Below are 24,728 nucleotides of genomic sequence, written 5' to 3'. Positions count from 1 at the left end.
TTGAACTTCAAAAGGATTGACGCGTCACTGTCCAAAACAAAAGGGAATTAAGGCCAAGATTCACCCATTGGGAATGAAAAGGTCGGAGTCCGAATTTGAAAATATCCCAACCGATTATACAATTGATGAAGCCTACCTACCTACCAACCAATGAATTACATGAAGGATTATCATTGAACCTATTCAGAAGAAAAAAAAAAGGGTGAGATGATTATCAACATGAAAACATTGAGAGACTAATATATGAAATAATGTTAGAGATTCTGGCAGCAATTATTTGACGTTTACGCCTTTTCTAATGCTCCAAACTCCGGTCCCTCTTCACATGGGAGCGGCATGAGCTTCTAGGAAACTCACCATTCAAGACATGCCTCGTGGTTTCAAAATACTTGGGAGAGGGTGATGTTGTTCCAACATCCAGCATGGCGAAATCTTCTCAATGGTACGGAGCTGGGGAATGATACGTGCCTGGAAGGTTGTACCTTAAATTTTTTAGTGCCTAGGAAAAAGTCTTTCATATGAAACCCATAAAAATATAAATTTTTATATTTGATTTATAAATTTTTATCAAAATTATCAACTTAAAATAATAAATTAAGTGTTTAAATTGCAAATATCTGTCACCTTAGTAGCCTTAATATAAGAAAAGTAAATAAGTCTTATAATTTAAGTTAATTTTAATAAACAATCTTAATTTTAAAAGTAAAAAAAAACTATATAATAAATTTTATGTGCATAATTTCATTAAAAAATCATTTTAATATAATATTAAGTATTGATTTTTATCAAACCCTCACTTAATCGTACACATTACTAGTTTTATAATCCTCCCAAATCTAATAATTGATGAATCTATGAAGACTTGGAGCAAAGCATAGAGCATAGGGTTGCTTTTTGTAAAGAAGGATAAAACTTTGGGTCCTTCGTTTCTTTTCCTAAGGGGGGCTACTTTTCTCAGTGGCTCACAGGCAGCCCATGATCCATAAAGCTATAAAAAACAATGAGAGTGAGAATTATCAAAATCCTAGACGGATTATGCGAAAGCCATGGCGGAGTGCAAAACAATTAGTGATTTGCTTTAAAGATAGAAAGGTGAGGGCCTAAGTCCAATCAAACATGAAAAGAAATTTAACGATCACTACTAGCAATCATATGGCTTTCCTAACAAAGTGATTTAGAAAATTTTTAGGATGATTTTTGAATTACCTATTAATAGCTTTAAATTTTGAAGAAATTTATTGGGAAAAAAGTTTAATAATTGTGGCATTATACAAAACAGTAATATTATAGATTATAAGAATGTTTGACAATAGTTTTAAGATGTATTTATAATATTTTTAATACTTGAAAGATAGTTTTTTTTAAGGTTATGTTTGGTTTCCGAAAAATACTAAATAAAGAAAAAAAATATAAAAGAAAATAATTTTTTTATATTTGGTTGTCTTATGAAAAATATAAAAGAAAATGAAATATAATTAAAACTAATTAAAAACTTATATATTTTTAAATTATTTAATCTTTATATTGATAAGTTAAAATAAATAAAATGAGTTTGAAGTAACAAAAAAATAATTTATCAATTTTTAATCTATTTTTTTTATTTTTTTTCACTTTTTCTTTTTTTCTATTTTTTCTTTATATTTTATTTCCCTTGTATTTTCCTTCAAATTTCTTGGAACCAAACACAGTTTAAGGGTTAAAAAAGTTAGAAACGCCTTTTAAAAATAATATAAAATGAACTCTAAGTTTACTATGAATGGATGTAAAAAAATCATAAACAATTTTGTTCCGGTGAAATGGCAATACTTCGGAGGCGATGGAAAAAATAACGGTTAGAGGAGGCCCTATGTGGACTAGCCCATAGAAGATTTTGGGCCTTAATTTTAGACTTTTTGGGCCAGGCCTGAGACTTCGAAAGTGGATTTTGCTCCAAAAGAAAACCCACCCGCCCGCACCCACCATGGTCGCAAAACCCCAGTTTCATCTTTCCACTTTTCTTGAAGAGAAAGAAAACCTCCATCTCTCTATTCTGTATTAGTAGGAAGATCAAAGGGGAGGGCTCTACAGAAAAACTAGAGTGTGTGTCTCTGTGAAGTGAAACGGCGTCGTGAAAATGTTCAGGAATCAGTACGACACGGACGTGACCACATGGAGCCCAGCCGGCAGACTCTTTCAAGTGGAGTACGCCATGGAAGCCGTGAAGCAAGGGTCTGCTGCCATTGGCCTCCGATCCAAGACTCACGTCGTCTTGGCTTGTGTCAATAAGGCTAACTCCGAGCTCTCTTCTCACCAGAAGAAGATCTTCAAGGTCGACGACCACATCGGAGTAGCCATCGCAGGCCTCACCGCCGATGGCAGAGTCCTCTCTCGGTACATGCGATCCGAATGCATCAATTACAGCTTCACTTACGAGTCGCCGCTTCCTGTTGGTCGACTGGTCGTTCAGCTTGCCGACAAGGCTCAGGTTCGGAACGAACCCTAACTTTTATTTTAGATTTTCTTTTAATTTCGATAAATTTTAGGGGAAATTGAGGAGCTGGGATTTAGTTCAGAAGTTGGAAATGGAAGAGTTAGATTATGTTTGGTAGATGAGATAAATGTAGTACAAGGAAAGGAATTAAAAAATTTTCGAAAGAAGATCTTCTGCTCCACTTAGACAATGCAACTGTTTGCTTTTCTTATGTTCTCTTGGAAACCAAACGGGGCTAGGATGTTGTGCTGTTGCCCCATTCGGATGAACAATGAATGGGGTACTCTTAAGTTATTTCTGTTTGTTTTCTGTATTTTGGTGATTGAGTTGCATTTGATGTCTGAATGGATGAATGGTGCGTCATTTTCTGAATTCAAAGTTAAGGTTCTTTTTGGATTCAAGTCGGAAATGTTGATTACTTGATGTTGTGTTTGATTCTTAAGAGGTCTTGATGAAAAAGTGATGCGCAAACTCCAACTTAAAACAAGATTCAAAATGTTCATTTCTTCTTTGTTTGAGGCTTAATGTAATATTTAGGGTTACATTTATTTGTTGTACTGGCTTATAATAAGATTCCGAATTTTCACTTTGTTTTCTGGCTTCAATTCAGGAGTGTAGATGCTGTTTTATGAGAATTGGTGGACCTCTCTTTTTGGAAAATTGCCTCTTTTCTTTTCTTGATATCAGGCCCTTGTTTAAGGCACTAAGATTGCATTAATAGTTACATGGGCATGTTTTTGCCCTTTAAATTCCTAAAACTATCAAATTGATTCTGGACCAGATCTCTTATGTTCTGAATGGAGCCGTTTATTTATGCACCGGTGGAAGAGGGACATGGAGAGAGAGAGCTCCCTTGGAATGACATATAAAATTCTAAGATATGTTCTAAGGCAGCTATCTTTGTTTAAACTGTGGCTTTGAGGAAAAATTTGACCCTAGACAACCTTTTTCATAGGAGAAACCATAGAATGAATCATAGTTCCTTGGCATTAAACTTTTGAAACTTATAGGAACCCCTCTTAAGAATTTTGGGGAATGGGTATCCGAAATTGATACACATGAGAATGTATGGAACATCAATTGTGTGAAGTTGATCTGGATTCTGTCAACAGAGAATGCTACTATATCCGAAATTGATACACATGAGAATGTATGGAACATCAATTGTGTGAAGTTGATCTGGATACTGTCAACAGAGAATGCAACTATATTCATACCTACATTTGAATGCTCGGTATAAAATTGTTGGAAAGAAATGCCTAAAAGTGATCATTTAGATAATTTGAATTTATAAGAAAAAGATGATATGCCCTTAATTGATTGTGTAGATTGGTTGGGTTCTTGTTGGGGGGAGGAGTAGTTTTGTTTGTTTACCCTCCCCCCTTCCCCCCACTTTTTGTTCTATTTTTTTTGGCTCATGGAATACTCCCAATGTACCCTTGTGTGCTTTTATGCCCTTTTAATACATTTTCTTACTTCTCAAAAATTATCTAGGAGTTGAATGGATGACTTGAGGAGGCTATTATTGTTGGAGCTAGAACTATTTACTTTTGCTGAGACTTGAGTCACGTTGGTTTGCCACATTGCACACGAAGTTTAATAAGTTTGCAAGGTTATAGGAATTCCAGCCACCAAGATGAAGTTTTAGCAACCGAGAATTGACATATCGAGGTTGCATATGTTTGCAGCAGAAAGGGTGAGGCATTATATCTATTAGTCATTCTGAAACTTTTATGTCCCTGGGTTTAGACTGGAATGTTTTGTTTAAATTAGGTATTTCAGAGTAGGCTGACTGCAAATGCAATGTACAAATTGCTTTTGGGAAAACAAAGGGTGGTTGTAGCACATTGCCACACCTGGACCTCAACTAGCTCCAATGTCAGATATTTATTATTTTGGAATCTTGTTGTTTCATTTTGGACAATAATGAGAAAATATTCATCTTACAGAGTGGCCTAATGTTTGTTTGAACAAAGGTTCTGGAGGTTTGGGAATTGGGTGGCTCTTAGAGCTCAATAAGGCGTTACTTGGGAAGTGACTTAGGAGGTATGTGGTTGAAGAAAATATTTGGTGCACAGCTATGCAAAGCAAGTTTGGTAAAGAAGAAGGGGTTTGGGTCTCTAAAGAAGGGAGGGGTATGGGGTGAAACATTGAAAGTCATTTGAAAAGGTTGACTAGCTTTTAAGCTTGTATGGGCATTGATGTTGGTAATGGCACTTGGACTAAATTTTGGCTGGATGCTTGGGACAGAGATGGCCCTTTGAAAGACTCATTTTCAATTCAATTTGATGTTACTCTTGGTTGGCTAATTTTTGGGAGGTTGTGGGTGGTTAGGGCTATTGGTTTACTTGTTTTAGGAGAAGTTTCTTAGATAGAGAGTTGGAAATGGAGGTGCAAGCCCATCTCTGTGCATTTAGACAACTATTAGGCTGAGTTGTGCTGCTAAGTTGTGATGGAGGTTAGCTGTGAGTGACAATTTATCAGTCAAATCTTTTTATAGTTGTTTAAGTCAGAGTGAGCAAAATTCGTTTCCTCCTAAGGAGGTTTGTGTCACACTGGTGCCTTCTAGAGTTGGTTTTTGTTGCTTGGAGATGGTGTGGGAGAGAGTTCTTACATCAGTTCAGCTCATAAAAAGGGGTTTGATCATTAGCCATCTGGTGTTTCCTTTTCAAGGAGGATTTAGAGTTGGCTAATTGTATCCTCGTTCATTGTACGGTGGCTCACAGTTTATGGCCCTAGGTATTGTCTTGATTCAGGTTCTTGTGGACAGTTCTCCATTCAATTAAGGAATTGTTACTTGGTTGGAACAGGCATTTTGTGGGAAAGAGGAAAAAGAGGTCTGAAGGATGGTTTCTCTTTTGCTTTTCTGGGTCTATTTAGAGGGAGTTTGATAGGTGCTATTTTGATGGTGTGGAGAGTTCACAAGTTTTATTGTAAGTGTCTATTCGCAAATATTCTGTTGTCAATTGTTGTTTTGGATTGTAATTTTGGATCTGTGTTTGACTTCTTTGATCATGTAGGGATGCTTAAGATTGTGCTGTTAGATTTGTTGCATTTGATGCTATTTGTATACTCCCTATGTGCATGGTTTGCAATCCATTAGGTGTCTGTTAATGTACTTCTTCCTTTTGCCTCTCAGCAGAAGGACAAGTGTAGAATCTTCCCCTAAGAAACTGAAGTTAACTTTGTGTTGGACTACAATTAGGAATTCATGGACTATTTGTCAGTGGAACTCATTGCCAATTTCAGAAATTTCTTTCTCCTATCCATTCTCATTTGGAAGCTCTTGCATGGTTTCTAAATTTGTCTGTAGTTGCCCTTTGTTGTTTGGTTTTCCTCCTCATGAAGTATTGGTCACTGCCTGGTGGGTCAATTAAGAGAAAATTTAGCTTCCTACATGTTCTGGCAGCATGTGGCCATATTTCTCTATCCTATCTAGAATTGTTGACATACTTTGTAAATTTAAAAAATTTGTGATTAGTGCATCAACTTCATTTATGATTATCGTGACGTATATTTCTAACATGCTCAATATGTTAGCTCCTTTTTGTAGAAAAAAAAAGAGTAGATTTATCTTCTGCTTGAGGAAATTCAATAGCAAAGGAAGTTACCCTGCATAAGTTCTGTTCAAGAGGCCTTTCCTTTTTTCTGTGAATATCATGCTTTCTTGGTGGCAGGTTTGCACCCAAAGGTCCTGGAAACGGCCCTATGGTGTTGGTCTGCTTGTAGCTGGCTTGGATGAATCGGGGGCTCACCTCTATTACAACTGCCCAAGTGGGAATTACTTTGAATATCAGGCTTTTGCTATTGGATCCCGCTCACAGGCTGCAAAGACATATTTGGAACGCAGGTTTGGGACGTTCCAAAACTCTTCACGAGAAGATCTTATCAAGGATGCACTTTTTGCAATAAGAGAAACCTTGCAAGGAGAAAAGCTTAAGAGCTCCATATGCACAGTCACAGTGCTTGGAGTGGGGGAGCCTTTCCATATATTGGATCAGGAAACAGTGCAGGGGTTAATTAATGCATTTGAGATGGCAGGGGAGGAGGCTCCTGCTGCGGACCAGGGTGCTGCTGGTGAAGAGGGTGCTGCTGGTGAAGTGGGTGCTGCCGCAGAAGAGGGTGCTGCTACTGAAGAGGGTGCTGCTGCTACTGAAGAGGGTGCTGCTCCAATGGATATCTGAGGATTCAGGAACTGCCAACCAATGGATATCTGAGGATTCAGGCCAACCATCTCTGTCCCTTTGGAAATGAGGTAATGGTTGTAGATGCCACCCTGGACAGCATCATTTTCTTGTTGGATTTTTTTTGTTATGCAATTTGTCTCTGCTTCATCATTGCAAACATTTTCAAGTTATAGACTCTGGTGAACTTCATTTCACATATAGTTTTGTGGTGGATCCTATTTGGTGATAACCCTTTTGTAGTATAAATTTTATTCATATCTTGGCGTGAATTGCAACTCCACGAAAAAGAGGGAGAAGAGCAAATCCCTGCAGGCCTCGCCTACTCCCCCACCCCCCATGCCCCACGGCCCCATGGGGCTGGGGGGATTTGGAATTTAAATTCCATTTCCATTCCTAGCTTCCCAGAAACACTGGTACTTTTTACTATTCCAATTTATAAAAAGTTGTTCAATAATGTTTTGAAATGTTTCTATATTGCATCTCATATGTTTTTAAAACCATATTGGTCCAATTTATCAAAATTTAGATGTATAGATATGGTTTTGGGGCTTTATGATCAGTGGTGAGGCCACCATAGACTAGATCCTATCTTTCAAACGTTTCTATATTGCATTTCATGTTTACAACGTTTTTTATTGGAAATCGTTTTAGAAGTTACCCTGTGATCTCAATGAGAGTCTGCAAGCCATGTAGGTTTGGATGTACTAATACTAAATTGATTAAATTCTAAGAATAACCAATTGATTTGACTTAGTTCAAAAGCTATACTCGGGTTAAATCGATTCAATTTGATTTTTTATTATATTTTTTGGTAAACTTGGTATGAAGTTTAAAATGCATACAGTTATTCAAAATTCAATTTTTAACCTTAAAAAAAAAAAAAAAAAATGAACCGAATCATTTTTCTCAGGCAACTTGATAAAAGGACGTGTCATGGACCAGTGACATTCTTTGTAATTTCTGTTTATGCTGTATTCATTAATTTATTAGTATCGACTTGAATATGTGTTTTTTCATGTCATATAAATTTTATGGCTCTTAAAAATAATATTTTGACAAATTGCATAGTGGTGCGTGTATCATGAATCTCTACTTGTAACTTCTCGAGAATTAAATCAGCGTCCATAAGATGTTCAGATCTTACGCATGGGTTGGGGGAGGAATTCTGAGGTCTTTAAAATTCAACGGAAATGCAAAACTCTGTTGCTTTGTCAGAAAACTGGCACAGGTGGATACGGATACGGATGCTTTTTACGTATCCACCAGCAAATGATCAATTACATCAGAATTCAGAATCCATAATTCGATACTTGCAAAAGAGGTCTAAATCATCGAAACAAACGAATTTCAAGTCCAGCAGTTCAACATTCCATAATTTCCAATTTTATGCCTAGGAATCCTGCAGTAGGCCGTTTCATAGCTGGAGTGGAGAGGACCAACAAGAACCTCAGATCCACCCATAGGAGCTATGAGAAGGCTAATAATTTAGTTCAAATTAGTTAAACCCTAGAATGCAACTTCAAAATGACGGCTGCCCTTAGGTCGAGGGAGTAGAGAAAGATGACATAAGGATGATGATCAGAAAACAATCATCCCTATTCCGTTTTCTTTGGGCAGAGAAGTCTCGTCATTGACGTAGGCCAGGAACAGGGAGACCCTTTATCTGCATCTGCTTGTACATCCATTGCCAGTTCTCAGGAGTCACCTCGCCTCCAAGAGAACGAATGACAGACCCACCACTACATGTGCCCACTCGGCAGCATTCTTCCAGTGATAGTCCCTTCACTAACCCATACAAAAACCCACCTGCAAACAGGTCCCCTGCTCCAGTGGCATCAGTTGCCTTTGCCTCCCCTATGGCTGGAACTCGGACCATCTGAAAGAAAAAGGGAACATTCTATACGTTACTCAAAATAACAACCAGAATGCAGCTAATTCTCCACAGGGCACATCTAAATACAAGTAAAATGCATTTTATTGGTGACATCAACAGAAGTGCAGCGTAGCTACATTGCACTAACCATCTCTCTTCCGCATTTTGCAAGGCATCCATTAGAACCTAGTGTCACCACTGCCCATTGGCAGTGCTTAGCAAGAAATTCAAGAGCAGCCTCAGGACTAGCATTTTCGTCATCTCTACAACCATCATAAGAGAAATTAGCACCATTTACCACAAGATTGCACCAAAAATTTTAAGCCGGATGAGGAGGATTAATTCTCTTTCATCACCGACTGTTTTAGCATGATAGGTCTGGAAAAATCAATTGGCAATCACCTTAAAACCTCTCTTGCTTCATCCTCATTGGCAAAGCAAAGATCTATATCCCCTGATTGCAGTAACTCTAGAAGAGGTCCTCTAAAGTTCCGAACCATCTGGCCAGGGTAAAAAAAAAAAGCAAGGGTTAAAAGAGACAATTCCTTACCCAGCAATTCAGAACAAGTCTGTTCCAGTGCATGAGTAGGATGCTGCAGTCAAAGTACAACAACCCCTCATTTTTTTTGCTTTTCAAACAGGGTATTATGCCACTGGAGGACTGGTGAGTCTTTTAATTGAAAAGGACAGAAAATTCTGTCCACAAGTTATATCATTTTAGGGAGTGTAGGAGAACTAATTATAAAGATTATGAAGCTCCATTTCCCTTTCTTTTTGTTTTTTCATTAACATTTTGGTGATAATTTCATTTTGTTTATCACAATGTAGAAAACCAAATGGAAGACCTTCTTTCAATCACATGCAAAGAAACTCATACCTCAAAACTGGCCAAATCCAAGGATACAAATACGCCCTCCTGTTTGGCCATCCGAATTGCAGCATGAATAACTTCCAAATTATATATCCCATATCTCATTACCAACCACTGTAACAACAGATGGATCAGCAATTAAGTTCTAACAGAACCGCTGAATGATATGTTTTTCAGAAGCTATGCACTACCCATAACCAAACAGAGCAATTACATTGCATCTATGCACTTGAAGCTGAGATATAAATTAAACGTATGGATGCACCTCTATGCCTATAGTTTAGATACTTACAAAGTAGCTAATATCATTTGTTGGAATACAAATTTAATCCAACTAGTTAATAGTAAGTTAACCTACCATGTCAAGAAGAAAAGGAATAATAAGATAACAGTAAAAAGAAATTCCATGGTCACACTTGATCCATGATATCCTATTTCCATCTAGAGATGCCTTACCTTTACCCCTTTAAAATCCTCTTTAGTTAATTCCTCTGCCTGCAAGGGACAAAACAATAATAAGACTCCATGTATGCCCATCTTAATAAGAAAACTGTATGAAAACAAAGACTTGGAGCCTAAACTATTTAAGTGACAAGAAAGAAAACCAGAAAAGAAGCATGCACCTGAATCTTAACAGCACTTGAGAGACAGGGCCGCATTGTACGATTGCCCAATGCATCAACCAGGCAAACACACTGTGATGTACCAGTGTCAATAAATTTCCAGCACTTATTATCCAGAATTCCAATGAAAAAATGTCAAAGAGCTAGTCCATTTATATAGAAGAAATATGAAGCTCACCTGAGCTGTTGGCCCCTTCTTTATCCTCAATGCTGAAAGGTTCACTCCACTAGAGCCCATGTTACTTACAAACAAGCCGCCTTGCTCATCATCCCCACACGCTCCAAGTATTCCACAGTTGACCCCAAAGCCTGCAGAGAGGCCTCGAATAGTATTGGCAACACTGCCCCCGGCCATTGTCCTCATAGGAGATGGATCAGGAGGAGAAGAAAGGATGTGGGTCTTCACCTCATTTAAGATATGCTCCAGGTCTTCAATTGCAACCTAATCAGAATACGGGTAGAAAAACTACAGGGTTTAGAGAATGAATCAATTTCATTATATAAATATCTGCAATTCTCATCAAAAAGAGGAAACCCACTATTGATTATCTTTGGACACTAAAAGACATTATGTGTGATAAAAGACAAATCAAAGACTTAACTTATACATATGGCAACACCAATAATAATAATAACGACGAACGACAAAGTCCCGGCAAAAACTAAGGCAGTTAATAAGAAGGGCTTGAAAACTACTAACGACCAGTGAAACCAGGCCAGTGCCCCAAAACAGACATCGATGGATTCAAAATGCAACTGCACCATCTTTCTCCATCCAGAAAGAGAATACATTGACCAAAAACGAGATAGTAATAATAGTACAGATGTCAATCCAGGGGTTGAAGAAAAACACAAAAACTCAATCTTTATCAAAAACAAAACAGTGAAGGGACGAAAGATGCACAAAAGTAAATTTCTTTTTCAAATAATATAAGCCAATTATGAATCAAAATACCGTATCCATCACTCTTAAAACCCCATAGAACTCAGAAACTGAAGTCCATAGACGTCAATAGCAGATATGGGAAAGCACATAAAAATTAAGTGAGCCTGTTACCATCCAGAGCACTAAGAGCACACAAGCCTCTCAATAAAGTTAATGTCTGAGGCTTTTAAACCCAATCCAACATATTAAAGCGCATTTTTACAGTAATCTGCGTCAATCTTGTGGGTTTTGGTAACGGGAATACAAGATGTGCAGACCCTTAAATTTTATAATTTACCCAAAAAAGAAAGAAAAGGAATTGCAAACAATCAAAACAATTGCAACCCGTTTGGTTGCCAAGAAATCATAGGAAAACAGGTAGAAACACGGAATTGGGATTGAATGGGGAAGATTGCGATTCCAAGGTATCTTCCCAATTTTACTCGGATTGCCCAGCAACAACCGAAAACATTAACGCAAAACCACCAAACAGAGAGAAGTGAAAAAGAGAAACTAAAAGAAACGGGTAGAAGAGAAGGAGTGCGGACCGCAATCGAGCCGCCACGCTCGCCGGGGATTTGAGCCAGCAAAGACGAATCAATTTTAGCGACGTGGTCGATGAGGGCAGATGGTTGGAGTCCGAGAATGAGAGGAGAGTTTGGTTCGGTGTGGGTGTGGGTCTTCTTGGGCAATAGGGGTTCCGCCCCCATTCTTGCCTCTCCCCTTCTTTTCTTGGCTTGCCTCTCCTCTTTCCTCTGAGCACATTCCCTCCCCCTTTCAACACTTCATTATATAGGCACCACATCGCAGCTTTCCCACTCTCATTACCCTTATTCCCAAACTACCCTTGGCTTCTGGGAATTCAAAGTCGGCAAATTAAATAACCTTTTCTTTTCTTTTCTTTTCTTTTTTAAATAGCATTAGATATTGGGGTGGCTACGGGATATATATATATATATACAAAGTAAGGTATTTATGTACCATCCCATCACATTTATACTAATAATGGGTCCACGCACATGCAATTCAATGTAAAATAAATAGAAATAATTTTTAAAATGATAATATAATATAACAATGTTTGAAAAAATAATTTTTATGTATTAAAAATTACACAATTTTATTTTGATATTTATTGAAAATTTCTTGAAAGATATTTTTAGCTGATAAACAAAAAAATTATATTTAGACTTTGTTGAAGAATTGTTTCTAAAAATAGCTTTTTGTTTTTTAGAACAAAAAAATATAAAAAACACATTTGGTGGTCAAAAATTATTTTTTAATTTTTTATTCTTAAGAACATTAAATTTAATATTTTTTAATTATATCTTTTTTTTTTATTATTTTCACTTATTGTATGAAGCCAAAAATAATTATATAAATATATAAAATGATAAAAAAAATAAAAACTAAATATAAAAATTATTTTTAAAATATTAAAAATATTTTAGGTTTTCAAATATGCTTTTATTCTACAAAAGTCAAAGAATAATTTTCAAAAACTATTTTTCAAAATTATGTTCAATTACTAAACAAACCCTTAACAATCTTGAATTTACATTTTTAATATCTTTTTTTAATAAAATAATGCAAATAAATAAAAAATATAATAATTAAATGAAGTACATCTTTTAAAGTTGGGAGAAATTCGTGTAGTTATATTTTTTAATTCATGCAAATAAATAAAAAGTTGAAAAACTTGTATGCAATTGAGGTATGGAATAACATTTTTATTATTAAAATTTTTATTTTATTTTTATATCCAAGATAATTGGAAACATCGACAAGGAGTGCCTCGGTAGAAAAGTTTATCTCTTCTCCTAGATGTTGTGCATATTAAAAATAAATAGAAGGTTTTGTTTACTGTCAGATTATGTTTGATTCATTGTAGTTTGCATAATACGTCAAAGTAGAGAAGACCCAACCACCTCACAAAGACTGGAGTTTCGCTGAAAGGCAGGGCGCCGCATAGATCCATGGACTGCAATCGTGGAAGCGAATATAATACTGTGGGGGTGGGTGAGGGCGCCGAATACTTCCATCATGTGGCGTCCACTGCCATAACACTTTCTTTCCGACTAAAATTCATAACGTCCTCCCTTTTTATTTATGAAAATTTGTAAAGCAGTGAGTTGACTGATCTCTTTAAAGAGCGAATCAGTTCATCAAGATTTCGAAACTTACTGAAGGAGGAAATGCAGATGGGAGTTGAATTAAGATGTGGACACCATTCAGGCGGGCTTTCCTTCAGTGGTTTTAAGTCTTTTTCAAGATCTGAAACAGGCACACCGCTGCATTGGATCAGTATAATCCATTACATTTACTTGACGGATCTGTAACGCCTTCTGTCAGTGCTGCTGCCACCACTGAGCTAAAGCTTCAACCACTTGCCACCACTGACAAAGAAATTCTACTTTAGGATATAAAATCAAAAACAGCGAATCATTTTTAGAGATTCGGATGGTTGAAGGGTTGGACTCCTTTTGTCTACTTCATCCAGGAATCCTGAAATCACGGGGAATTCCTTCTTTGGCTTTTCAAGATTCCAATCGATCTATCAATAATTACAAATAGATATGTCCTCCATCCTGGATTTAATACACGCTATCTGGTGCTGCCCTGTCTATTCATAGGCTTCTGGGTTCTCAAAGATTCCTCTACCCATGAGCCCAAAGTAAGAAATCAAAATCAATTTCTTTGATGCAACACTGGTGGATTGCGCCGAAATATAGTTAAAAACTTAAAATACATAAAAAGTAAAATCACTAAATGACCGAATGCGGCTTTGGAAACACATGGATTACAGGTTTCAAATCGACGTGTTGAGAAATGAGTACTAGAGCACAAGTGGAAAAGCAAAAACCAACCCAATCCTTAAAGTCGGTTCACTCAAAAACCAATCTTCACCTCTAGAATAGAGGGATAAAGTTATGTATGTATACCATGAATTTTTCTATGCTAGTAAATGGTACCTCATTCGACTTTTTTTCAACGTTTTAGAGGGTTAAGAGAATGAGACTCTTTCCTATTTATTCATGTTGATGATGGAGGCACTTGGTTATCTTTTGGAGACAGACTAGGGAGGAAGGTCTTTTTTCTTTTTCTTTTTCTTTTCTTTTTTTTTTTTATTTTTTTTTATCAAGATTCAGGATATAGGGAGGGGGTGGAGGACTGGAGGTGTCCCATATGTTGTTTGCTAATGATAGTCTTGTTATCCTTGTTTTTAGTGAGGCTTCAAAAGCTCAACTCGTCCATTTAAGTTGACTGCTCATGTGATTCAAAGTCATCTTAGGCCTGAAAGTAAAGCTTGAGAAAACAAATTAATCTCAATTGTTGGGATTGTCAATGTGGAGGATTTAGCTTCAGAGTTAGGTTGTAAGGCGGGAGACCTATCATCTACTTAGGTCTCCCTTTGGGAGCTCCATTCAAGGTAGAAACCGTGTGGGGTAGGGTGGAGAAGAGGTCTCTATGAAAGCTATTAATATGGACAAGAGAATATATTTCAATACAAAGGAACCTAACCTTGATTCAATGTACCTTATCCAGTCTCCCTATCTTCATGTCCTTGTTCAACATTCCTAGAAATGTCAAACCGAGGCTTTAGAAGGTTCAAAGAAATTTCCCATGGGAAGGCGGTGCTTTATAGAAAAAAATGCATTTAGTGTAATAACCAATTATCAATAGAGAAAAGAGTAAACGAGGGTTGGACATTAAATGTCTTTCTTCACTTAATAAGACACTCCTTAGAAATTAGAGTTGGAGTTACATGTCTATGAAGGAGAAGCTTTTTGGAAATAAGTGATTGAAAGATGTTATGGAGACAAAGAACAAGGTTGAAGTTCATGCATAGTGAAAGTTATAGGATTGAGTTATGGAAAGCTATAAGAAAGGGGTGACACCTTTTTAAAAGTAGAGCATCCTTTAAGATGTGTGATCGGAGGAGGGTTCTTTTAGAAGGGTAGAAGGTGTGAAGAGGAACCCTTATGCATGTCTTTTCTATCTTAGCATGCTTTTAGCTTTCACTAAAGAGATTTGGGCAGTAGATATTTGAAAAGAACGAGGGGAGGGGGGAAATTAGAATCCTTGTTTCGTTAGACACTTGAACAATTGGGTGCTAGAAAATGTAGAGACTCTTTGGTCTAGGTTGCAAGGAAAATATGCGGGGAGGAAAGCGAAGGATAAGGTGGTGTGAATGGACTTAAGGGATTGTTCCTTTTTGTCAAATATCCATATTCTATTTTGGAACCAAGGTCCTCAATTCCTTTCCCACCGTCTAAAGTGAGTTTTTTTTCCTTAGGAATCAATTAAGGGAAGGACTCAACCTCAGATCGACTTCTAAGACAAGATTGGTCATAGACAAATAAATGTTACCTAAGTAAAAGTATAGTAGAATCGATTGATCACACCCTCCTCCATTCTCCCAAAACCAAGGTGTTATAACAACTTATTTTCTCTTTATTTGGAATCCTTTGGGTCTTCCCTTCTTCAATTAGGGGGGCTTTCTTAAGTTGGCATAACTCCATTGTGGGAAGAAAATACAATAAGGTCCCGAAAACTGCCTTATTATATAATTTTTAGACATTTGAAAGGAAAGAAACTGAAGAATGTTTGAAAATACAAAGCAACTGAAGACTTAAGAGTTCTTTGGTCGGAGACAAAATTGTTCATAAAAAATGGTCCTTCAACTTTAGTTGATTTCATTGATTAGGTGGGTTCTCGTTGAGGGTGGGGTTTTTCTTGCTCCTCCGAATTTGATGGGGGGTGTTTCTTCTTTGTACACTTTGAGTCACTCATTTTGTCGACTCTTTTCAATACAATCTTATCTCTTTTATTTATCAAAAAGGAAGCAACCGATTCAATTGTTGAAGAGCTACTTCTTGAAAAGCTTTTTCTTATGGGTTAAGATGTACATAGCAAAAGGATCAATGCCATTAATTGATTTTATAGATTAGGTGAGATCTAGATGACAAAGGGAGTAGTATTTTGTCTTTTCCCTCCATGCTATGCATTTTGATATCCATGCATACTTAAGTGTATGATTTTTAATTATAAATATATCTACTTATCCAAAAAAGAAAAGAATACAATATATATATATATATATATATATTCACTTATCAAAAAACGAAACAAAACAACACAAAAAGAAGTTTGGGATCTTAGATGGAACATGGTAGGTTAAGTGACACCGATTGATGTTTCATGAAAGAACTTGACCTTGTTTTCTCCAAACTTCAAAACATTATGAGCCTGGTTCAAAGTATCGACCAATACCAATATGTATCCATCTCAATCATGACCGCTATGATACTCGAGTTTGTATCATGCGGTTCAATAATAACCTCGGTTTCGACTCAAATATGAATCACTTGACTAACTCATGATACAACCCAAAGTTACAACACAAAATTCACACTGATTCATCTTCAAAATAATTATTTTTAGCAATCACCTTTTATCATTTTCATTCTTTATTTTTTAGATATACCACTCTTAAAAATTGGTATTTGGTGTAAAAGTAGATATGATGGTGTTTTAAAAAAAAATATTCTTAAATCATAAACTAATTCTAAGGCATGCATTTATAATTATTTAGATCATATTAAATTTTATAGTGTTAACTTGTTAAGTCCATCTAATTATAATTATTTTTCTAAGGTTTTTATTTGTCTTTTAAGAGTTTTTTATGTAGGACATGATGCATATCATCTAATACTGATCCAAAACACTCCAACCAATGTGCCTCAGGACTTGCCGAGTTAGGATTCGATATTGAAACTTTGAACCATGATTATGAGACTCAGTTTAGGGCTTCTATAGCTTTACAATACATAGACCTTGTCAACTTAGGTTCACAATGAAGATTGTAAACTATCAGTTCCAACATTACATGATATGTCCCTAAACTAGGACACCTGATTGTCATCATGTGTGGGATGTAGGGGCGGGGCAGCAGGTCTTAGGCGCTGGCTCTACCAGGTTTTTCTATCTAATGTTCCAAATCTAATTTAATCCGACCCAAGATGAAGTCCATGCCTGACCTAGACACAATATGATTAAAGCAGTCAGGGTTCTGATGGTTCAAATTCAAGTGCAATCCCTATTAGTGCAGGAATTATCCTCCTCAAAGATGAACAGTACACCAATAACAGCCTAGAAAATTCTTGGTGTCACTTGTAAAATAAAAATTAACAATGCACCTAGCAATACATAACCTCATGATGTCCCCTAGTACAATTGGCTCAAAAACTTCACAATACTGCTTTTCAACTACCACATGAAGATTAAACTAAATTCCTAAATTTGCATGCCTAATAGCGCAGGAATTATCCATCTTTTAGAAGCTAGAGTAAAAATTAACATTGCTCTAGCCACAATGGCTCCTGTTCCCAGTGCAGTTATGCGCTAGCCACAATAGCTTCTGTTCTCGATGCAGTTACTAACCAGCTCACAATTCAGAATTCACTACAGAACCCATTGCCTGCAGAATAATTCTGAAGCAGATTATTCACTGCAAGAGCAGCAACGAATTGCCAGATACAATATAGAGGAGACAACTATGGGAACAGTTGGGCAATGCAGAATTCCAACTGTTCCCTTATTGCTATTTCACAGTTACAATGCCCCACTGATCAAATTATTCAAGATCAGAGCAATGGCCATGACCACACCAGAATATGTTCTGTTCACAAAGTTGAAACTGACATTTCTTGTCTGTCTTTCTTTTTTCTTGATGCAAAACCTCTAAGAAGAGAATGAGCATGTTACATTTGCAAGCCTACCAGAGGGGCAAATGCCACATGCAAGGCAAGTGACAGCAACTTAAAACCTACAGCATTGTTTGGTTGTCTAGGAAGGATGCATACCAGAATATGATCAAAGAGCATCCAGCCCAAAAGCCATAAATTTGAATTCAAAAAGAATGTGTTCATATTAGTTCCAGAAATGATTTGATATTTAAAAAACAAACAGGTAAACAAGCTCAAGGAAACAGGTACCTGAAGTACAGAGGCAAAACATCAACATACATATTACTTTGTGCCATTAGTTTTTCTTGAAACAAAAACACATGGTTTCTGAAAAGCAAGGGAGTAAAGCCAAACGCCAGAAAGAAAAAACAGCAATTCTACCTAAAACAAGTTTGGCATTATTGGGAAAGAAAACAATCCCTTCTGCATAATTTTGCACAGAACAGCGAATTTTCCTTGAAACCAACGCTCAAGAGGGGTAAAATGGGAAAAAAAATACCTAATGAAATTCCCATCACTGAGAAACTTTTGGTGCTTTATCTGGCAGAATGTTATCTGGAAGAATAAGTTCTGGTGGAGTTTCACGAACTACACCCAGCATTGAGTCATAGTCCTCATCCCGACGAGCAAACTTCTTGCGAAGTACCTTCTCAAACTCAATCTCATCAAAAGGCTTTGCATTCTCAGCTGCATGGACCTGTGCAAGGTTGGAATAATTGATGGCTGACTGGGAGATAAAAGCTATCTCTTCATCAGTGAGCTTTCTCAGAAACTTTGCTGGATTGCCTCCCCATACCTGTGATACAAATTTACAAATAAATTAACTTGCATCAATTACTTATGCCTCATGGTTTATAATAAAGTACTTGATTTAGCCTGTGTGGATGCTCATATTAAGTCCGGATTAAAATTTCTTAATTAAGAAGAAATATCCAAGTAGGAACAGGGAGGGAGGAGAGACTCACCAACCAGGTTTATGAGGCCCACCACAAAAAAGGTGCCTTCCCAACCCCTCCCTACCCCTCCCCCTCCCCCTACCCCCACCCCAAAAACCTCAAATTTAGCAAAAAAAAATAAAAAATAAAAAATCTGTTAATGGACAACAGCAAATGATAAACAGTAAAAGAATATGATAATACATGATCTAGATGTACCAATTTCTCGATGAATAGGAAATTTCAAAAATCTTTTTTTTTTTTATAACCGTGGATGTCCGAGCCAGCTTACGCGCACCTCGACTAATCCCACGGGGTCCTGAAGTTAACAACTGGGTAAACCTCCAGTGACCCTGAGGGGACTCGAACCGGTGACCATTGGGGAGTAAACCCAAGGCCGGACCAACTGAGCTACCCCTCAGGGTTAGGAAATTTCAGAAATCTTAAGAGAGCAGATTTCCAAGGCAGATGTGGCACAGATTCTCTGAAGGGAAAGCGACAATAAATTATAAACTGCATTATAATATGTTACCTAATTCTGCCAATTTCTAGCCAAATAGGAAATTTGAGGACCTCAAGAGACCCCAACTAACCCACTCTTGGACGACTCCTTTGAACAGTACAGGCAGTCAAAATTATATATATATTAGTACATGTATGAAATCCATTCAGTACATCCCACTATAATGGCTTTGAGAATTAATAGCTTTCACTTCTTAGCTTGGTGATATTTCCAATAAAAACACATCATCATCAACATGCAGAACCTGCTCACCTATGAAAATCTGATCCTCATCTGCCATGTCTCAAGTATTAATAAAACCAAACTTGCTTACCATTTACTGCAGTGACCAGAAAACTAATATCTGCCACATATTTTAATGTGTATTTGCAATTCAATGATTTTTTTTTAAATGTTTGTAGCTTCAGTAATTTATTATAAAATAATAGTTAACTTAGTTCCCTAATCCTTGTTCTATTATAAAAACAGTTTTCCTTCAATTACTAGTGGATTTTACTCAGATCATTTAAACACCAAATTTGAGCATATGCTCACAGGCCTCCTGGAAAAAAAAAATGTAGAAATATCATAATGAGCATATGCTCTCTTTTCACAAGTCCTATGGTTTGGGAAGGAATGAAGAACATTTTCAAAAAAGGCTTGCTTTGTAGAAGGGGGGAAGACAAACTCTGATAAAGGGCACTTTGTCTTGTTTACCAATTTATTTTATATCCCTCTTTTCCATCCCGAAGATGGTAGCTATGAAACTAGAAAAGATTCAAAGGGATTTTTTTTTGTGTGTGTGGGGGACTTTGACTCACAAGCCACATTTGATGAACTAGTTTGTCTGTTGCATGGAAAACAAAAAGGGGGTTTGGGCATTAGAAACTTATCCATTTTAAATGGGCTATCTTAGGAGAATGGTCTAAGAGATTTGTGAGTGAAAGGAATCCCTTTTGGAAACGGGTAATTTTAGGAAAGCATGGGTAGGAGGAAAGGGGGTGGTGCATTAAAGAAGTGAGAGAGGGGTATAGTGTGGGCATATGGAAGACTATCAAAGGTGGATGGGAGGTGCTCAAGGATAGAACAAGGTTCAAGGTTGGATCCGACAATAGGGTGAAGTTCTGGATAAACAAGTGGTGTGAGGACACACTTTTGAGGAAATTGTTTTCGGCTCTCTATTCTATATCATCCTCAAAAGATGCATGGGTTGTTGACGTTTGGGATGGTGGTAGTCAGGGTCTCCGTTTGCTAGACAATTACATGACTAGGAACTCGAGGAGGTGGATGTATTCTTTAGGAGATTGTATGACCAATCCATTAAGGCAAGCTCCGAGGATACTATGGTGTGGTTGGGGTCAAAGAAGGGCAGCCTCTTAGTTAAGTCTTTCTACTCCTCTTTGGCCAATAGGAGAATCGAGCCTTTCCCTCGTGATATAGTTTGGAATTCTTGGGTACCAATGAGAACTAGCTTCTTTGCTTGGGAAGTTAGGATTTTACCTCTGGAGCAACTCAAAAGGAGGGGTAAGAGGATTCCTAATAGATGTTACATGTGCAAAGAAGATGAAGAAACATGTGATCGTCTTCTCCTTCATTGCAAGAAAGCACGCAATTTGTGGCAGTTGGTTTTTGCTTTATTATATGTATAGTGGGTGATGCACTCTTCAATTAGGGGATTTCTCTTAAGATAGGGTGGTTCTTTTGTTGAGAAAGAAAGAAAAAAGGCTTGAAAGGTTGCTTCGTTATGCATATTCTAGACCACATGGAGGGAGAGAAATAAGAAAGCCTTCGATGATTGTGAAAGCTTAGATCAAACAATTAAAAGATCTTTTTTGAACCTTTTCAAGGAATGGGTTCAATTGTACATTGGGGACTGTTCTTTGTCGATGTTAGAATTTGTTGATTGGTTAAACTCTATGTTTTTTTTTTTTTTTGGTTAGACTCTATGTAGCGCACATATGCTGGTTTTTATGTCTTTGCACTACTTTTTTAGGCCTTCTGGTTACTTTGTATATATCGTGTATGCCTTCTTTTATCATTAATACATTTTCTTTATCTATCAAAAAAAAAAAACTTTAACCAAGCAAAATAAACACCAGGAATCTTCCATGCTCACACAGAAAGACACATATGCATACATGCACAATTGAATGGGCACACACACACACACGCATGTGCACACATACACACACACCCACACCCACACATACCTCCCCACAGGGAATTCTTGTGTTCTGTCTCACAAGGGCTCCAGCTGCTACCATGGCATGCTTCTCAACAACCGACCCATCAAGCAATGTTGCTCCCATCCCAACAAAGGCCTCATCCTCAACGGTACAGCCATGTAAAACGGCACTGTGACCTGCGTGGTTTGAAATTCTAAATAGTAACACTAAGAATTTCAGACAAAAACTAAAGCAAGGCATTTGACATGCAAGTGATAGAAAACACAGCCATGTCACTCACCTACAGTGACGTTGTCCCCAATGATAGTTGGTAACACCTTCCCACTTAGATTAGATTTTGCCACGTGCACAAGGGAGTTGTCCTGTATATTAGTTCCAGATCCAACACTGATGCTGTTCACATCACCTATCCATAAAAAATATTTCCAGGATATTATATGCAAGCTTTTGAATTTTCAGAGCATGGATTTAGCCACAAAACTCATCTTTCCAGTTGTACATTCCCGAAGTTAAAGTACTCAATCTATCAACAAAGCTAGCACTAAACATAAATTCATGGGAAAAAAAACAGAGTCCCACATGTAAACCATTGCATGCATCATCAAACACCCAGCTTTGACCAAAGCATCTTACCTCTCAAAACACACCCATACCAAATGGATGACCCTCGTCCCACTTGAACATCTCCAATGATAGAAGCACTTGGAGCCACAAATGCATCCTTATCGACAATTGGCGCTTTGTCAAATAAGTTCATGAGAGTCCGATGCCTAGATACTGAAACAAAAAAAGTAAGATGAAACTATAACTTGGTGATAGAAAGCAAAAGAAACCAACCCAACTTGAATCCCAATGTAAACTGAATGAAGAAACAAACTATGTTGTGTTATAGACATACAAAGTAGTCCAACAAGAGCATGAAAGGGTAAAATAGAACTAGAACAAGGGTTTAGGCCAAGTGCACGATAGATGTAATATACAATCCCAATTCCCTAATACCAACTAAGAAAAATCCCTTAAACTTTCCACTAATCGCAATTGAAAAAAAAAACAAAACAAACAAACAAACAAACAAATGGATGCTAACCAAATAGGCAGAATAATTAATTCAGGGGGACACACCATAATGAAATCTAACCATAAAATTTTGGCTTGCGTTCTACAGTATTTGGACACCAATAGATTTATAGCAAACAATTAACATGCTTTGTAACCTTGCTGTGTTTCAATAAATTTTGGATAAAGATATCAAACTATGAAGTTCTGGGCTAGTATCAAAGCTACTGGTCTTCATACACATGGAAATGGAAGATGTGAAATATGAAGGTCTAGGATGATAACAGGCTAAGTTATCAAAACCATTCCAATAAGCAAACATATTTTAATTGTTAAAATCTAAATTTGAGGGCAGTTGCCTTCAATCCAGAGAAATGGTGTGGCCATCAGTCTCAATCATCAGCGCACCTCAGATCATTGTCTTCCCAAATTCACATTCCATGCATTTAATTAGAACCGAACCTAATTAAAGCCTCAAATTTCAGCGCTGTACCTATATCCCTCTATTATCAGCCAGCTAAAATCATCACCATCACTGGTCTCTGCTGACTGCAAAAATCTTGCTTTACCAATCTATTGTAATTGGAAGCGAATTGCCTGAGTCTTTGCAATCCTTTCCTTTTATTTGTTTGGGTCCTCCCAACAGTGGGAAAAGGGAAAGAATTGGAAAGGATATCAAGTTGTGTTAGGCTGTGGAAAATATGAACGCAGAAGAAAAATATTTGTGAGATCTGAACTTTCCTTTTTTTTCGATAAGCGAGACTTAAACTTGTATATTATCACCTCCCCTTTTCCTTTCCTTTCCTTTCCTTTTCTTTCTGCGCTCCCTTTTCTTTTCCGTCACACTTTCCAGGAAACAAACAGTACCTTCAGATGTTCTCTAACTACGATTATCTGTTTTGTTGCATTTTTTTACGGTAACGTTCTCATATCTTTTCTGTGCACATGATAACCCCAAACAATGCAGCATTAACATTAAAACTGTACTTAATTTCTAGAAATGTGAATTCAATATCATCCAAAACGCTACTCGATCTAACTAATGATACAAAAATCAAGGATTTCGCAAGATAAATGCGTAGACCACAAGGATTAAGCGGAGAAAAGAAATGGGATCTAGGGTTAGAAATGGGGGAAAGAGACTTACTTTGTTCTAGGAAGTAGTAATTTCCTTGGAGACGGCAACCGAGACGATCAATGGCCTGGCCGGTCTCCCGAATCCAGAATCCGACGGTGTAGATAGCTTTTCCAAGGGTTCCCATCGTAACGATCGGCGACTCTTCCTGATCGTGAGCCTTAGTGGAAACGAGTGGGGTTTTGGGATTTTAGGCTTTTAGGCTTTTTGTTAGCTGCTTGTGTGGGGACTGTGGATGCCTCGCGGCCACAAGGGTTCAGAGGGTAGATTTGGAATTGCAGTCAAGTCAAGTTGAATTTACCAAAGAATCCTTAAATGGTCAACCTTGTAAACACCGTTTGATGGGGAGATTTTCCAGGCTCGGGCCTCCAACGAGGGAGGCCATCTGAAACTTGGACCGTACGATGGGAGCACTCCTATCAAGCAGTTCCTACGGCACATTGCGGGCCTTTTTCGCATGCCTAATAGCAATTTTGAAATAAAAATAAAAATAGTCTCTTAGAAAAAAAAATTTTAATTTTTGGTATAGAAAAATAAAAGCGAGTTAAATGTAAAAATACATAAATTTATTTTTTTTAAATACGATTTAAGTATAAGAAATTAACTCATCTTTTAAATAAATTAATAAAAATAAAGTTGTTAATAATTTTAATATAAATTTTATATTTTTTATCAAATATATATAAAAACATCATTATAGACATAAAAAAAAAAATCACTATATTGATATTCAAAATTGTGGCTTTCTAATTCATCAAATACTAGATTACACACATTTAATACGTAACACCTCATAAATTTTGAAAAGTTATAAAATTAATTTAATCTTACAAATAAAATTAAATCTATTTGTTATAAATAAAAGATAATAAAAATAAATAAATATTTTATCAGACAAATTCATATTTCCTTATTAAATAAGTAAATTACAATATTTAAGGAACTAAATTTTTTGAATTAAACAACTAAATCTTTTAAGATTTCAAGTTTAATTCTCTAGTTTCACCTATAATAAAAGCTAACTTCGAATCAATAAAAACGACTTTTCATGAAGAAGAAAACTCACATAAAAATTACATATGAGTTCTACGCCTTTCAATAAAGTCATTTTGGGAATAAACGGCTTTAAGCCTTTGATTGACTTTAAAAAAAAAAAAAAAAAACATTTTTATTATCATTTGTTGGATTGTGATCAAAACAAATGAATTTTAGGAAA

The 24,728-nt window shown here is 36.7% G+C and overlaps 3 protein-coding genes across 4 annotated transcripts; 1 reads left to right on the top strand and 2 right to left on the bottom strand.

The window, feature by feature from the left end:
• The first annotated feature begins 1,977 nt into the window (after nt 1-1,977).
• LOC117906928 (proteasome subunit alpha type-1-B-like) lies at nt 1,978-6,914 on the top strand. The gene is made up of 2 exons (XM_034820210.1): nt 1,978-2,464; nt 6,148-6,914. The coding sequence occupies exons 1-2, from the start codon at nt 2,114-2,116 to the stop codon at nt 6,652-6,654; spliced, it is 858 nt and encodes a 285-aa protein (XP_034676101.1). The 5' UTR covers nt 1,978-2,113; the 3' UTR covers nt 6,655-6,914.
• A 926-nt stretch (nt 6,915-7,840) lies between these two features.
• On the bottom strand, nt 7,841-11,716 carry LOC117907069 (uncharacterized sugar kinase slr0537). 2 transcript variants are annotated; one of them, XM_034820435.1, is made up of 8 exons: nt 11,498-11,716; nt 10,203-10,466; nt 10,025-10,096; nt 9,858-9,896; nt 9,408-9,515; nt 8,933-9,030; nt 8,679-8,793; nt 7,841-8,530 (listed from the first exon to the last, which is right to left on the bottom strand). In XM_034820435.1, the coding sequence occupies exons 1-8, from the start codon at nt 11,657-11,659 to the stop codon at nt 8,285-8,287; spliced, it is 1,104 nt and encodes a 367-aa protein (XP_034676326.1). In that variant the 5' UTR covers nt 11,660-11,716; the 3' UTR covers nt 7,841-8,284. The 2 variants fall into 2 exon arrangements, with proteins under 2 accessions (XP_034676326.1, XP_034676327.1); XM_034820436.1 differs by lacking the exon at nt 9,408-9,515.
• A 6,170-nt stretch (nt 11,717-17,886) lies between these two features.
• On the bottom strand, nt 17,887-23,713 carry LOC117907315 (gamma carbonic anhydrase 1, mitochondrial). Its single transcript, XM_034820818.1, has 5 exons — nt 23,525-23,713; nt 21,955-22,098; nt 21,602-21,727; nt 21,346-21,497; nt 17,887-18,494 (listed from the first exon to the last, which is right to left on the bottom strand). Exons 1-5 carry the CDS (start codon nt 23,637-23,639, stop codon nt 18,213-18,215), a joined length of 819 nt encoding a protein of 272 aa, XP_034676709.1. The 5' UTR covers nt 23,640-23,713; the 3' UTR covers nt 17,887-18,212.
• Nucleotides 23,714-24,728: the final 1,015 nt, after the last annotated feature.

Source organism: Vitis riparia, chromosome 18 (assembly GCF_004353265.1).
Source record: "Vitis riparia cultivar Riparia Gloire de Montpellier isolate 1030 chromosome 18, EGFV_Vit.rip_1.0, whole genome shotgun sequence".
NCBI classification, from domain to species: domain Eukaryota; kingdom Viridiplantae; phylum Streptophyta; class Magnoliopsida; order Vitales; family Vitaceae; genus Vitis; species Vitis riparia.
This window is presented reverse-complemented; position numbering and strand designations above follow the sequence as displayed.

Excerpts from the sequence above, each read along its gene's own strand:
- LOC117906928 (XM_034820210.1), top strand. The coding sequence starts at position 2,114 with ATGTTCAGGAATCAGTACGACACGGACGTGACCACATGGAGCCCAGCC. Across the intron at positions 2,465-6,147 it reads AGCTTGCCGACAAGGCTCAG|GTTTGCACCCAAAGGTCCTG; the intron begins GTTCGGAACGAA and ends TCTTGGTGGCAG.
- LOC117907069 (XM_034820435.1), bottom strand. The coding sequence starts at position 11,659 with ATGGGGGCGGAACCCCTATTGCCCAAGAAGACCCACACCCACACCGAA. Across the intron at positions 9,031-9,407 it reads TGGATTTGGCCAGTTTTGAG|ATGGTTCGGAACTTTAGAGG; the intron begins GTATGAGTTTCT and ends TACCCTGGCCAG. Across the intron at positions 8,531-8,678 it reads CAAAATGCGGAAGAGAGATG|GTCCGAGTTCCAGCCATAGG; the intron begins GTTAGTGCAATG and ends TTCTTTCAGATG.
- LOC117907315 (XM_034820818.1), bottom strand. The coding sequence starts at position 23,639 with ATGGGAACCCTTGGAAAAGCTATCTACACCGTCGGATTCTGGATTCGG. Across the intron at positions 22,099-23,524 it reads TTACTACTTCCTAGAACAAA|TATCTAGGCATCGGACTCTC; the intron begins GTAAGTCTCTTT and ends TTTTTGTTTCAG. Across the intron at positions 21,498-21,601 it reads TGGGGACAACGTCACTGTAG|GTCACAGTGCCGTTTTACAT; the intron begins GTGAGTGACATG and ends CAAACCACGCAG.